We start from the raw sequence: 13,640 nt of genomic DNA on the forward strand, positions 1-13,640 counted from the left end.
CATATAGACACATATATCACTTTTGCATAGCTTATATCAACTTTTCAAGTCATTTCATATTACTTGTTTCTATCACTAGTAGAAAAAACCCCTTTAATGATCATACCACTATTTAATTTCCTAACTCATGTTTCTATCACTAGTAGAAAAAACCCCTTTAATGACGCGCATTGCGCGTCATCTATGGGTGCGGATGACACACATTTGCCTGTCGTTGAAGCCACCGACATGAATTTAAGATGACGCGCAACTGTGCGTCATAAATTTATGACGCGCATTTATGAAACGCATTTATGACGCACATTTATGACGCGCATTTATGACTTACATTGCGCGTCATTGAAGCCCCCGTCATAAATGAAGATGACACACATTTGTGTGTTATAAATTTATGACACACATTTATGACTTACATTGCGTGTCATCGAAGCCCCCGTCATAAATGAAAATGACACACATTCGTGTGTCGTGATTGTATTTCGTAAATTATATATATATATATATTGTAGATTGACAAATAATCAAACTAAATCACATTTAATGCCTCATAATACTAAATATATATATCATATTATATATAAGCAATCCATTTGCATACAATATATTCACATTAAGTTATCAAAAATATTGTAATCATATGTCGATACAAAATATCATGGCATAATAAAGTTATACTAATATACCCTCGCCATCCGGGCGTATACACAAGAAATAATTGAAAATAATTGTAACAGTTAAAATTAGTTGCAATATATAGAACAAACACATTCCTAATATGCACATTAAACTTCTAAAAACACCATCCTTGGTGTCATATGTGATTGCTCATAAGCTTCATCTTTCATCTTTGAGTTCATGAGACTTAAGTGAAAAAGGTTATCAAGCTTTTTTATTCTCTTTACAGCAACATCTGTTCCCCGCCATTTTCCATGATAATTACATGAAAAGAATCAACGGTGTCATCGACAGGTTTATGCTCCTCAGCCTTGATAAAATCCTGCAGATGAACATTCCATGAAACATGCAACAATCATGATGCAAACAAAAGAAGAAGAAGAAAAGATCGACTCAAAGAATAAGAAAAAAAATAAGATCATACAAAGTATAGATCAAGAAAATATGACGACATTCTCCACTAACATGGAATAAATCCCCTCATATATCACAGGTCAATGGCAAAGGAAAAGACATCAAATATTTTCTGAAGTTTGATGACATACCAATTTCTGATCTGCTGTTGTTGAATTTGATAATTTCTTTTTCTTTCTACCCGTCTGATCAAAGAAAATATAATTATAAGAAGATAACATACTATACATGCACATAGACAGAGACTTTTCTAGGATTTTCAACCAAGACGGAAGATGCAATAGCATCAGCATTAGCATCAGCCTTCCTTAAGAATTACTTGTATATTACCTGCAGTTATTGCAGCAAACTATATTGGTTTTGATGTTCTTCTGTTTGTGCTGTTTGGATTGGCATCTGGTTCATCACCAATCAGTCACTAATGAGAAAATAAGCATGATAATTTTCCCCCCAAAACGAGAGTGAAAGAGCTTCTAACAAGTGAAACCAATAAACACAACCATATAAGTTTTAAGTTGCATGCAATTACTACTGTAAGATCTCTTTTTAAATTATGACTATTTAAAGGAGGGTTGATAGCATACATATCATCATAACATCTTACAGAGAGTACCTAGTGACAAATCCATTAGATGCAAAATACATATTATCTTTACCGAAAACAAAATGACAATAATATATACCCATAAGTTTATGTTACTGCTTCAATTGACCAGTATGTTATTCTCAACTCTGGTTGACAATTCAATATCTGAAATTGCTGCTGATAGTTTGGTGCCTGAAAGAGTAAATTTAAACTATAACCCAAATCAAGTAAGAAAGCTCAACTACAGAACTGTTAGTGGAACTTTAAGCAAACTTCTATTTACACTTGGCAGGATTTAAACATCTACAGTGTCAAAAAGTGTAAAAGTTGGTGTTCGCAAGGCTCCAACAAATATTAATTAACATGCCACTTACATCCAAAGGCAATCCATTCAGTGGTGCTGGGTCAATTGATTCATTCAAGCCTGAAAAGATAAAAACCACAACTTTGATATATATATATATATATATATATATATATATATAACATATATATAATTTCAATGCCAAAAAAATAAAGCAAAGCCAATGTTGTGTGCATATTCTTCTTGTCAAAATAGATCAGATATCCAATATTCATCCCATCTTCAAATATACACAAGTAAAAAAGAGATCAGATTTTCCAGCATGAACTCAAACCAGACGAAGGTGCAAGACAACCTGCTACAAGAGGCCAAGTCACTGGAAGTTTGCCTTTTTTTGCCCCATAGGGAGTGGTTGAATTGATAGGAAGGGTACTCCACAAGTTAATGCCTTGATTTTGTTCCTGTAAATTGAAAATGTTGCTAACATTTAGAGAAAATAATGACAACTAGGTGGTTGTGTTAACAAAGTAAATAGTTTAGATTCTACCCTCTTAACTTGATGCTGAGCAAGATTTATCTGTCGTTGCAGAAGGCTGATACAAGAAAAAATGTGAGAAGAAGATATGAAACTATCATTTACAATTGAAGCAAATTACCATCTACAAGAATGAATAAACATATATACTTTTTCTATTAACTTCAAATAGATCTTAAAATATGTATCAAAAAAGAGTGAAACAATTTATTAAAAAGATGAGCATTTCCACAAAACATGATAATCCAAGCAACTCTTTTTTATTATTTGTTGCCGTAAGCAATACTTTTAAGCTATGTGCTCAAAACATGAAACAAATTACATGAAATTGACCAGAAGCTTCAAGTTAACCGAGTTGAGTAGATATCCCAAACTCGACCTTGAACTGATTGCATACACACAACGATATATAATAATCGAATACATCAGATGAGCATCAACAATCAAATGGCAATGCAATGGTTCAGTTGTCACTCTTCCAACCTAATGAAGACCTCTTAGCTACCGAAAAGGACGAGTTTTCCGAGTTCAATAGTGTCTACACTACTCAATGAAGACCTCTTAGAAACTGTAAAGGCTGAGTTTTCCTAGTAACATTTACAAATCCAATGCCATATGATTAATTATCAGCAATAAACAATCGATTAATCGTCCTAAGTTACCAAGCGTGTTTCCCAACTCAAAAAACTGCTAATTCAATTTGTCCCTCCTCAGTTTTTCACGGTCTGCCTTCTGAACTTTTCTTGCAACTACTGGATCCTTAATTTCCATCTCTAGCTTTTCTCTGCAAAAAATAAACAATAATCAAGGAATATCAACTGATAATACATTCCTTTTAATCAACAATAAAGTAATAATAATTACGAATGAAAATTAAACTACGAAATAAACATGAAACGACATAAGTGCAACAAAACAATAGTAAAAATAAAAACCTGGGTTCAGAGTGTGAAGTGCTCAAATCTGCTGCCATGGCCTTGGAGAAATCGTTGGGGTTCCTTTGCTGGTTTTTCCACGGAAATATTTGCACACACGAGAAGCTATAAATCAAATTAGGGTTTCATACTTGATTCTTAAGATTGAAGCTGATGATCCTAAATTAAGTTTTTTTTTCTTCTTCCTGTTATCCGAGGAAAGGAGATGGAAAAAAGACAACAAAAAAAGGACAAACTCAGCATGTTATCCATGTTGAACATTTTTTCAATCTTTTTCTTCTCACCATCTAGGAGGGAAAAAGAGGAGAAGGGGAGAAGCATATGCGTCCGTGAATTGATTAGAGGAGGCCAGGAATAGAAGCGATAAAGGATGAAAATACTTTTATAGATGACACACAATTAAAAGTGTACTTCGTGTTTTGATAAATTTGTTGTATTATGACTATTAAATATGACACACATTATTGTAAGTCATAAATCGTTCAGATTTTAAAAAACATGACATTTATTTTATGACACACATGTTTTACAAGTCATAAATTAGCGTGTGTCATTGTTCGTGTGTCATTAAAGGTATATTTTCTTGTAGTGTATTATTCATATAATTACATAACTTATTTTATATTCTCCCATTATCACTTAATAGTGTTTTTACATACATCATACATAACATATCAACATATATAATTAAGTATACATACACTTCATGTCATTCACATACTTTTAATCAAGACTTCATGTACTATAATGATAGGAAATAGACTTATCGCAAGTCCAATTTCCATATAATCCTATAAAATAAGATGCACTCACCTGGCCTCACTAGTCAATACCGATCTCTTATCTTTTTCTCGATAATCATTATTTGTCGACTTGTCCGAACTTTGCTCTCGATCAATATCTTCACCATCATACAATTCAACAAGTATCGGAATTCTAATTACTTGCAAAGGTTCTTACTATTGCAATCTAATCAAAGAACTAATCTTTAATTTCCAACTCAAGTAGTATCAATACTACAAGCACAATACCGATACCCCTATGCTTGTAGTATCGATACCCTTCCACAGTATCGACACCCTAATTCGATTCTGCCATCCTTATTTCAAAATGGTACTGATACTTGCTAGATGGTATCGATACCCTCAGTATAAATACTACTCCCTTGGTATCGATACTCCTTGAACAAATTATAAATTTGTACCCAATGGTATCGATACTCATTCAACAAGTATCGATACCCATGCTTCAATAATCACTCATTTTTTCTTTGAAGTATCGATACTTGATGAACAGTACCGATACCCCCTGCCCAGAATTAATTTATTTTACCCGAAAATCTTACCAAACTTACTTAATTCTTCTACCATAACCTTCTTTTAGTCCTTTAATCTTAACTACACTTATTCAAATCATCTTATATCCATATAACCTATCATCATCTTTAATAACTCATCTTAATTCTTGAAACCAAAAATCCTACGCAATTTCCAACATGTTTGTAATTTATTCCTATTACTTATAACTTATTAATTCGACCCTTGACAAATCAAATTCAACTTAAAAATCCATTTACCCATTCTTTTTCAATAATTCACTTAAAAACTTATTAACTTAATCTCTCATAACTCATTCACCTTTGAGTTTTAAGTCACCTTAAGCATTCCATAAGCTTTCTTAATCCTCCAAGAATCAAAACCCATCATAAAAATTAAGGAATAATCAACTTGTAAGAACTCACCTTTTAGTTGAGCTCACGAGAAGAAGAAGCTGAACCCAACTCTCCAGATGTTTCTTTCCTTTCTCCCCTCTCATTTCCAAGTGGTTATATCATTTATAAAGGGATAATAAAAATCTTTCTTTGAAAAGACAAATTTACCTTTACTTCATCAAATATTTACTAAACAATTCTTCACAAAATATTCTCAATTAAGTCCCTGAACATTCAATCTATCAAAATCAGACCTCAAATTTTCAAAACTTCCATTTTAGTCACTAGTCCTGATTTTTGGGATATTACAGACATGGTGCAGAGCTTAAGTATGATGGATGGTTTACTGATGAACCCACAATAATTTAGTGTATATAAATATGACGCAAAATGCAACATTTATTTAATGTTCATAAACAACCGGTTTTACCTCTCAAGTAAATTTATACATGTACTGTAAGGCCAGCTCAAAACTAATTGACAGGCACATTTAAATAAGTTTTTTTCTCTCATTTGAGTCTCCTTTAAAATACGTAATACGTTCACCTTGAAAACCTATTAATATACTATTCCCACTGGTTTGCCCACGAGTGTAGCCGTAAGATTTGTAATGCACAAACACTACACTACATAAACACTATTATATGTTTGGTATAAGCATTAAAGCATAGGTTTAGCCGTAAGATTTGTAATGCAAATGCTTTCGCCCTAAAAATGTGCATGTTCATGAGCGAAATACATCATTGGCTCTGGAGCAGGAAGCCTAGGAAACTCATAGGAAAAAAACGAAGCATCTATGGAGCTGACACATAGTACTACTACAAGGTTTTAAAACTCCCAAATATCGGGATCCGATCTCCATCCCATTTGACTTCGGTATATAAAAATTCCCATTGGCACTCCAAGTTGGATAATCTTTTTGTATTTTAGCATCCAAATTGTTCCCCACCTCCATCTATAAAAAGCCTCTTCCAACTCTAACGTTTTTCATCAACTCCACCAGGCTTTATAATATTCTCAACACAAATTAAGTTTCTGTTTCCTTTGAGAAATGGCTTCCAAGGCTTCAGCAGCAATCGCCCTTCTTCTCTCCCTCAACCTGCTGTTTTTCTCAATGACCGACGCTCTCATTACTGGTACACTTACCCAATGCCCCGGCACTGACCTGAATGTTTGCGTCAACGTGTTGCCCTTCGGGATTCTCGGGGGAGGTCTTACACAGGGTAGCCCATGCTGCGCCCTCCTTGGAAACTTGGTCGCTGCCGATGCGGAACTTTGCCTTTGTGCTATGGTCAAGTTCCAAATCTTTGGTTTCCTCAGCCTCAACATTGACGCTGATCTTAACGTTCTTCTCAACAGTTATTGCAAAATTGGAACAACCAAAACCTACACCTGCCCTCTTAACTATTAAAATTGGTGTAGCTCTCACTCAGGTGTCCTAAAATTATGAATAATCGTTTCTACGAATGATTTAGGTCTTAGTTGTCCTGCATGCATGAATAATCGTTTCTACGTTTACTGTTTTCTATATATGGACGGATGGGTATCGCCTTCCTTTCCGATGTTGTGGTTCTAATTATGTAATCATAGTATTTTAATCTATAAAATGTCACGAAAATAATTGTTGCAACTCTGCTTTTTATGATACCTTTGCATATGAGATTAACTCCCCCCCCCCCCGATGTTATTGCGAGTCCAAACCAATGCATTGATGCTCTGAAATACTGTAAAAAATGCATCTTAATTTTGTATCATGGATCAACTAAAATCACCTAAGGTTCAAGGTAAGAAAGGAGATCATCAGATAAAAACAGTTAAGGGTGGAGCTAAAAAGGCAACATCATGCTAAGGAGAGTTGTTTTTTTAACGAGATTGTATTTGTGGATAGTTTTCTAACGTCGTTCGACTTCAATTACAGTTTGTCGGTAATTTTCAGTAGTTTGATCTCTTTTTTTGGTTCGTTTGTAGATGCAATCAGATTTATTTATAACTATCTTTTGTTCGAGTTTTTAACTTTTCATTATATGATTTATAATATCAAGTAATCAGTTTCTTATGTTAATAGTCATAGAAAAATATTCTAATTATATATTTAATTTACGACTATAATTATGAACTTTCATTATAATTATTAATATTTTCTCTTTTTATTAAAATCAATTTTTTTAGTTAAAAAAATAAAAATATATATATATATTGACAAAACATCAAAATTCTAACAATTTTGAGTTACTAAACCATATGGTAGAATATACACGTAGTTAATGCTACCATAGTATTATTTATCTTATAATACCATGATACAAGTATTTAAAATAATTAATTCAGAGGATAAATACTCAAATCATGATTATTAATAAGATTCTCATCTTGATGAGTTATAACACCATAAAAGAAGTTATTATCTTTAGTTTTTATAACATCTTAAATTATTCGAATCTTGCCTAACTCTTCAAATGAATAGAATTTCCAGGTCTCTATTATATATGCTATTCCGCTTATATTATCCCACATTTATTAATTACATTTTTATTTAATTTTTTTTATTTTCTTACTAAAACAAAATCAATATAAGTTTGGCAATTTATATTTTTTAAATTTTCAATAATATTTTGTTACTTTTAGTGAATTTAATTTGTTTAATTTAAATCGTAACTAAACCCTAAATCCTAGTTCATAAACCATAAATCCAAATCCTCAATCCAAACCTTAAATCTTAAACTTTAAATTCTAAACGGTAAAATCAAAATATAAATAAAATTAATTGAACTAAATTGTTATAAATGATTTAATTTTTAAATAACTTAAATTTACTAAAAAATAAAAAAAATAATTTAATAAATAAGTTAACTAAATTAAATTTATTAAAATAATTTAATATTATTAAACATTTTAAAAAAATATTATCAAAGTAATGTTGATTTTGTTGTAGTAAAAAAACAAAAAAATTAAATGAAAATAAGGAAACAAAGAAAATGATAAACTTCACCTATTTACTAATATATCATTAATACATATATCATAATATAAGTGGTGGGACATATATAGGGGTAGAAAAATTATATTCTACTTCAAACACTGTTGCTCACACAACAACAAAATTATTCTACAGTGGCATTTTTAGCTGCGTTTTGAGAGTAAACACCACTAACTTTAAACATATAGCGGCATTTACATCCTAAACGCTACAAAATGATAACTTTAGCGGTGTTTTTATACAAAATGCCACGGCATAGTAGTATTTTAGCGACGTTTATATTAAAACGCAGCAATTAGGTTCATCTATAGTGGCGTTTCTTCAACAAACACCGCAATAAAGTAGTACTTTAGCGGCGTTTTTATACAAACGCCGCAATAGGTTCATCCATAGTGGCTTTTCTCAACAAATGCCTTGAAAAAGTAGTACTTTAGCGGTGTTTGTATAAAAATGTTGTAATAGGGTTCATCTATAGTGGCATTTTTTCAACAAACGCCGCAAAAGAGTAGTATTTTAGCGGTATTTTTATACAAACGCCGCAACAAAATAGTACTTTAGCGACGCTTTTATTCAAACGTTGCAATAGGGTTAATCTATAGTGGCATTTTTTTCCAACAAATGTTGCTAAACACGCATAGTTTAGTGGTGTTTATATAAAAAACGACGTGATAGCTCGATATATAGTGACATTTGTGTAAAAAACGCCGCTATATTAGAAACCCTCCCAACACGGGTTTTAATAACTCACACACTATAAAGCTTTCTCTTTGTCTCTTCTATTTTAGGGTTTTTGAAAGGAATGAGCGACTGCCAACTTTAAATCTGCTGTAAAAAGAGTGGAAGCAGCTCATATTTTTGAAAATTTCAAACCCCCTCTCCCTCCAAGGTAAAGCTTGCTGATTTCCCACCATTTTCTTGCCCATTTCCATCTTTCTCTGAATATGTAGGAACCCTAGAACCTAAAGTTTCAATCTTTGTTGGTTGGAAAATTTTTCATTCTCCTTGTTCTTTAACTAAGCTCGGGATTCAACTCTGTTTCTATTTTGTGTGGATTATGGATTATTGTATTTGAAAATGTTCGAAGCTTTACTGCATCGGGTATTTTATGTCTATTTAGCATGTCGATTACGCTTCCTGTTTCCTGAATCGGTTGTTGATTTGATACTGTTAATTTGATTCTATGTATTATTGTGTTCAAAGCTTTACTACTTTATTTCTTCTGTTAACTATAATGGTATACATTCTAGTATTGATTGTAAGTCTGTAACTGCATATGAGTGAAAGTAATTATTGAGTACTCAAACACAACTTCTCCGAATTTAAGGTGCAGTTCGAGTTAAATCGGAGTAATTAGAGATCAAATTGAGTGTATTTGAATATCTTTAATACATGAATTGAGCAACTCACGAGCCCAACAAGATTTTGATTTTATTTACATGTTTTCAAAGTTGTTTGTTTTAACTCTTTTTAGAGTCAAGTTTCAAGTTCTTCTTTTGGGTAATGATAATTCTAATTAAGTATTTTATATCTTGATTTTTTTCTAACTAGGCTCGAGCAAATTTTGGGTGGTAAGAGTAATCAATTGAGTCAAGTTTGTTTATCATTAACAGTTGAATCGAGCTACTCGTGAGCCTAACATGGATTTTGAATTTTTATTATTTTATTTGATATGGATGTATACATATGATTTGGTTCATTTTATATGTTTCCAAACTCAAGCTCGAGTCATGTTTCAAATTCCCTACTTGAGTAATGTTAATCCTAATCAAGTCGTGTGTAGCTTGACTGGTTTTTTAAGCTGAGCTCGAGGGTGAAATGTAAAAGGCTCATTTGAGCTTTGCTTTGCTTTGTATCAGATCAACACCTTGCACCTTGTAGTTTTACTTTCTAATGTTGCTCAGAATCTTCATTTTGCTTGAATTATCTACATCCAACACATTTCTGACTCTTTAACATAGTAAGATAGCTAATTAAGGTAATGATAATCTAAATCTATTTTTGGATTTTAGGAGTTGGATCTGATCAGAATGAAACAGAGGGAAAAGAGGCCAAAGTCGATGATACCAAAACTGAGGTCAAATTTACTTTTCATTATACATATACAAGGGTTGATGACCTTTTGCATCTTGTTCTTGTTCAATATTTTTGCTTTCAAAATTTTTAGTTTGATTTTCCCCTTTGTTGCAGCAAAAATGATATACGTCCAAAAACTAGGAACAACTTGTACAGGTTGAGATTGAGGAAATTTTTTAGTGGTGTCTTTGTAAAGGCAACTGAGGGTGTGATAGAGATGCTGCAGAAAGTGGAGTCGTATGTCACATACAGGTATGGAGGTAACTTTTCTTTCTTTCAAGTTCCCCTTTTCTTTTTACCGATAAATGTATAACGGTGAATCTAAATTTGTAAGAACTTGTATAAATTTTAATGTGTTTCTCTATGTGTGTTGATGACATTATTTCAAGTTCCTTCTCCTTCTTCTTTAACTAAGCTCGGGATTAAACTCTGTTTCTATTTTGCGTGCATTATGAATATTTTATTTTGTACTCTCAAATTTCATAGATCGTACGCATGCAGGATGTTCGAAGCTTATTGAGAACGATGATAGAGGAGTGGATAAATACCCGATGTTTAGAACCGAATTGGGGAAATCTATGGCGTTGAAAGAATCTTCAATTGCAAAAGCATTATCTATCCTCAATGAAGACGACGTTGCCTCTACTGTTACTCCAAGTAAACACTTCTCTTTTTTTTTTAAATTTTTTAATGTTTGATTCAATTCCCAAGCCACCTCCAATCAAGTTTCATACCGTAGGTGAAAGGTCGTTATCTGTTTCAAGTGAAGCACTGAAGCGCGCAATGAGTTTTCTTGGTGAACCGGATCTAGGGGATTTATTTGGTGAAATGGATGAAGAGCTTCTCCATATACAGTTTACACGGGGGGGGGGGGAACTTAACGATGCTTCATCAAATAAGGAAAACTGTTTTTTTTACTTTCTTTCCCCATGAAGGAGCAATGAAGACTAAATTCTAGTGAACAATATTTTTTTTAATTGAAAGTGAAAGAACCTAGACTAAATTCTAGAGAGCAATGTCAAACTACATTACATTTAATTTTAATGTTTATAAATTTTAATTTATTTTGTTGTTAAGTATTTTTCTGCATAACTTGTGTTTTAATTGAAATGTATGGTTGTTGTTAATTAGATAAAGCTACATGATATTAAATTTAGGTGATGTAGAGCAGAAATGAAATATTCAAAATCAATTAATCTTAGCTAAAGAAAGGTAATTAGAGGTGTTTGTATCCAAAAACGCCGCTATAGATATGACCTTTTGCGGCGTTTGTATCCAAAAACACCACTATAGATCTGACATTTTACGACGTTTGTTCCAAAAACGCCGCTATAGATCTGACCTTTTGCGGCATTTTTTTCCAAAACACCACTATAGATATCGACCTTTTGCGGCGTCTGTTCCAAAAATGCCGCTATAGATCTTGACCTATTGCGGTATTTTTTGTTCTCAAACGCCGCTAACTTTAGCGGCGCTTCTTGCGGCATTTTTCCTATCGACGTAAGTGCTTTTAGCGGAGCTTAAAAATGCCGCTATAGGACTAAAAAAGCGCCGCTAAAACTCTGTTTTGTTGTAGTGTCATATTTATCAAATATTCACAAAGAATAGAAACAAAATCGTTTTTTGTTTTGGTTTAAACAACTGAATAGAAGAAAACCTCCCTAATCTTAAATAGAGGAAAAGAGTATATACAACTAGGGGAAGCAAAACCCACAACCACATAGAAAAACTAAAGCCAGTAGTACGAGACTACTTAAACACTAATATGTCAATTTGCAGCACCGACAAAACAACTGAATAATAATCACAGTTAAATAATACTTCAAATAGACATTACCATCGAGTCTTAAAGATTTATACGCTTTACATTCCATCTTTACCCAACCATGCAGCTATCCTATTTCATTTTCTCTCAAAATTTAATCTTACCAATCTGATTTAACAAAGCATCTATTTCCAAACAAGCAGGCCACAAATCTTAGGACAATATAATAACTTTCCAATCTAATTTAATACCAACCAAGACTTAATCTCCACAACCTAGATGACAAACTCACACACTTGCCTCCATACACCATTTTAATGTTGTTTTATAGAAATGGCCTATCTTGATTTAGATTTATTCTACGAGAGGGTTCAAAACATAAAGCTCTAATCGTACCAACATCTGTGCAAAGAATCCTAACACGACCTGCATTTCCAGCCTTGTCCATTCCATCCAAGCAAAAAGTTCGGAGCTTTTTAAAAAACACGAGATCTTTAAGAGTACTTGATTTCTCAATGAAGACCACAACATAACAAGCCAACCAAATGCACCAAATCGCAATTGAGACTGACTAAACACTGCATAGCATGCTATATAGTTGAATAGACAAGTTAAACTTTATAAGGCTCGAAACATCGCTCAATTCCCTCCAGTTAACCCCCACCATTATCCAAAAAACCCTCCAAAAGAATCAAATGGATCTACTTTCCCCAAACAGAAGGTTTGAGTCCTCCTAACCGAGTCATACCAACAAGAGCAGACTAACCATTCCAACTCCAAGCCTCTATTCCTAAGATAATCCTTTGTTGACTTCAACATACGTACATATTCAATTAAAATCGAAATTCAATTCTTCGACTACAACACCCTAGTAACCAAAATCATGTAATCGAACCCATCATTGACGTTCATTCAAGTTTCCCGCACCACTTAGAAGCACTTTGATAATTAGTTTCCTGCAGTCCACTTATGCAACGGTTATAAATCTATGTAAAACTAAATAACTATATATATATACTAGTTTCAAACGTTATTCACTAGACAATCATTCAAATTACCGATGAACCCATCATAATTTAGTGTATATAAATATGACGCAAAATTCAACATTTATTTAAGGTTCATAAACAACCGGTTTTACCTCTCAAGTAAATTTATACATGTACTGTAAGGCCAGCTCAAAACTAATTGACAGGCACATTTAAATAGTTTTTTTTTTCCTCATTTGAGTCGCCTTTAAAATACGTAATACGTTCACCTTGAAAAACTAGTAATATACCATTCCCACTGGTTTGCCCACGAGTGTAACCGTAGGTGTAGCCGTAAGATTTGTAATGCACAAACACTACACTACATAAACACTATTATATTTTTGGTATAAGCATTAAAGCATAGGTTTAGCCGTAAGATTTGTAATGCAATTGCTTTCGCCCTAAAAATGTGCATGTTCATGAGCGAAATACATCATTGGCTCTGGAGCAGGAAGCCTAGGAAACTCATAGGAAAAAAACGAAGCATCTATGGAGCTGACACAGTACTACTACAAGGTTTTAAAAATCCCAAATAACGGGATCCTATCTCCATCCCATTTGACTTCGGTATATATAAATTCCCATTGGCACTCCAAGTTGGATAATCTTTTTATATTTTAGCATCCAAATTGTT

General features: G+C 32.9%; 1 protein-coding gene and 1 long non-coding RNA gene across 2 annotated transcripts; one reads left to right on the forward strand and one right to left on the reverse strand.

The window, feature by feature from the left end:
* Positions 1-931: 931 nt before the first annotated feature.
* Positions 932-1,639, reverse strand: LOC120173289. The gene is made up of 3 exons (XR_005521046.1): positions 1,420-1,639; positions 1,221-1,274; positions 932-997 (listed from the first exon to the last, which is right to left on the reverse strand). It is a non-coding gene; the product is annotated as an uncharacterized LOC120173289 (long non-coding RNA).
* Positions 1,640-6,211: 4,572 nt separating this feature from the next.
* Positions 6,212-6,571, forward strand: LOC120173223 (putative lipid-binding protein AIR1). The gene has a single exon (XM_039180453.1). It carries the CDS (start codon positions 6,212-6,214, stop codon positions 6,569-6,571), a length of 360 nt encoding a protein of 119 aa, XP_039036384.1.
* The last annotated feature ends 7,069 nt before the right edge of the window (positions 6,572-13,640 follow it).

Source organism: Hibiscus syriacus, unplaced genomic scaffold (assembly GCF_006381635.1).
Source record: "Hibiscus syriacus cultivar Baekdansim isolate YM2019G1 unplaced genomic scaffold, ASM638163v2 tig00111942_pilon, whole genome shotgun sequence".
NCBI lineage: Eukaryota > Viridiplantae > Streptophyta > Magnoliopsida > Malvales > Malvaceae > Hibiscus > Hibiscus syriacus.

Excerpts from the sequence above, each read along its gene's own strand:
- LOC120173223 (XM_039180453.1), top strand. The coding sequence starts at position 6,212 with ATGGCTTCCAAGGCTTCAGCAGCAATCGCCCTTCTTCTCTCCCTCAAC.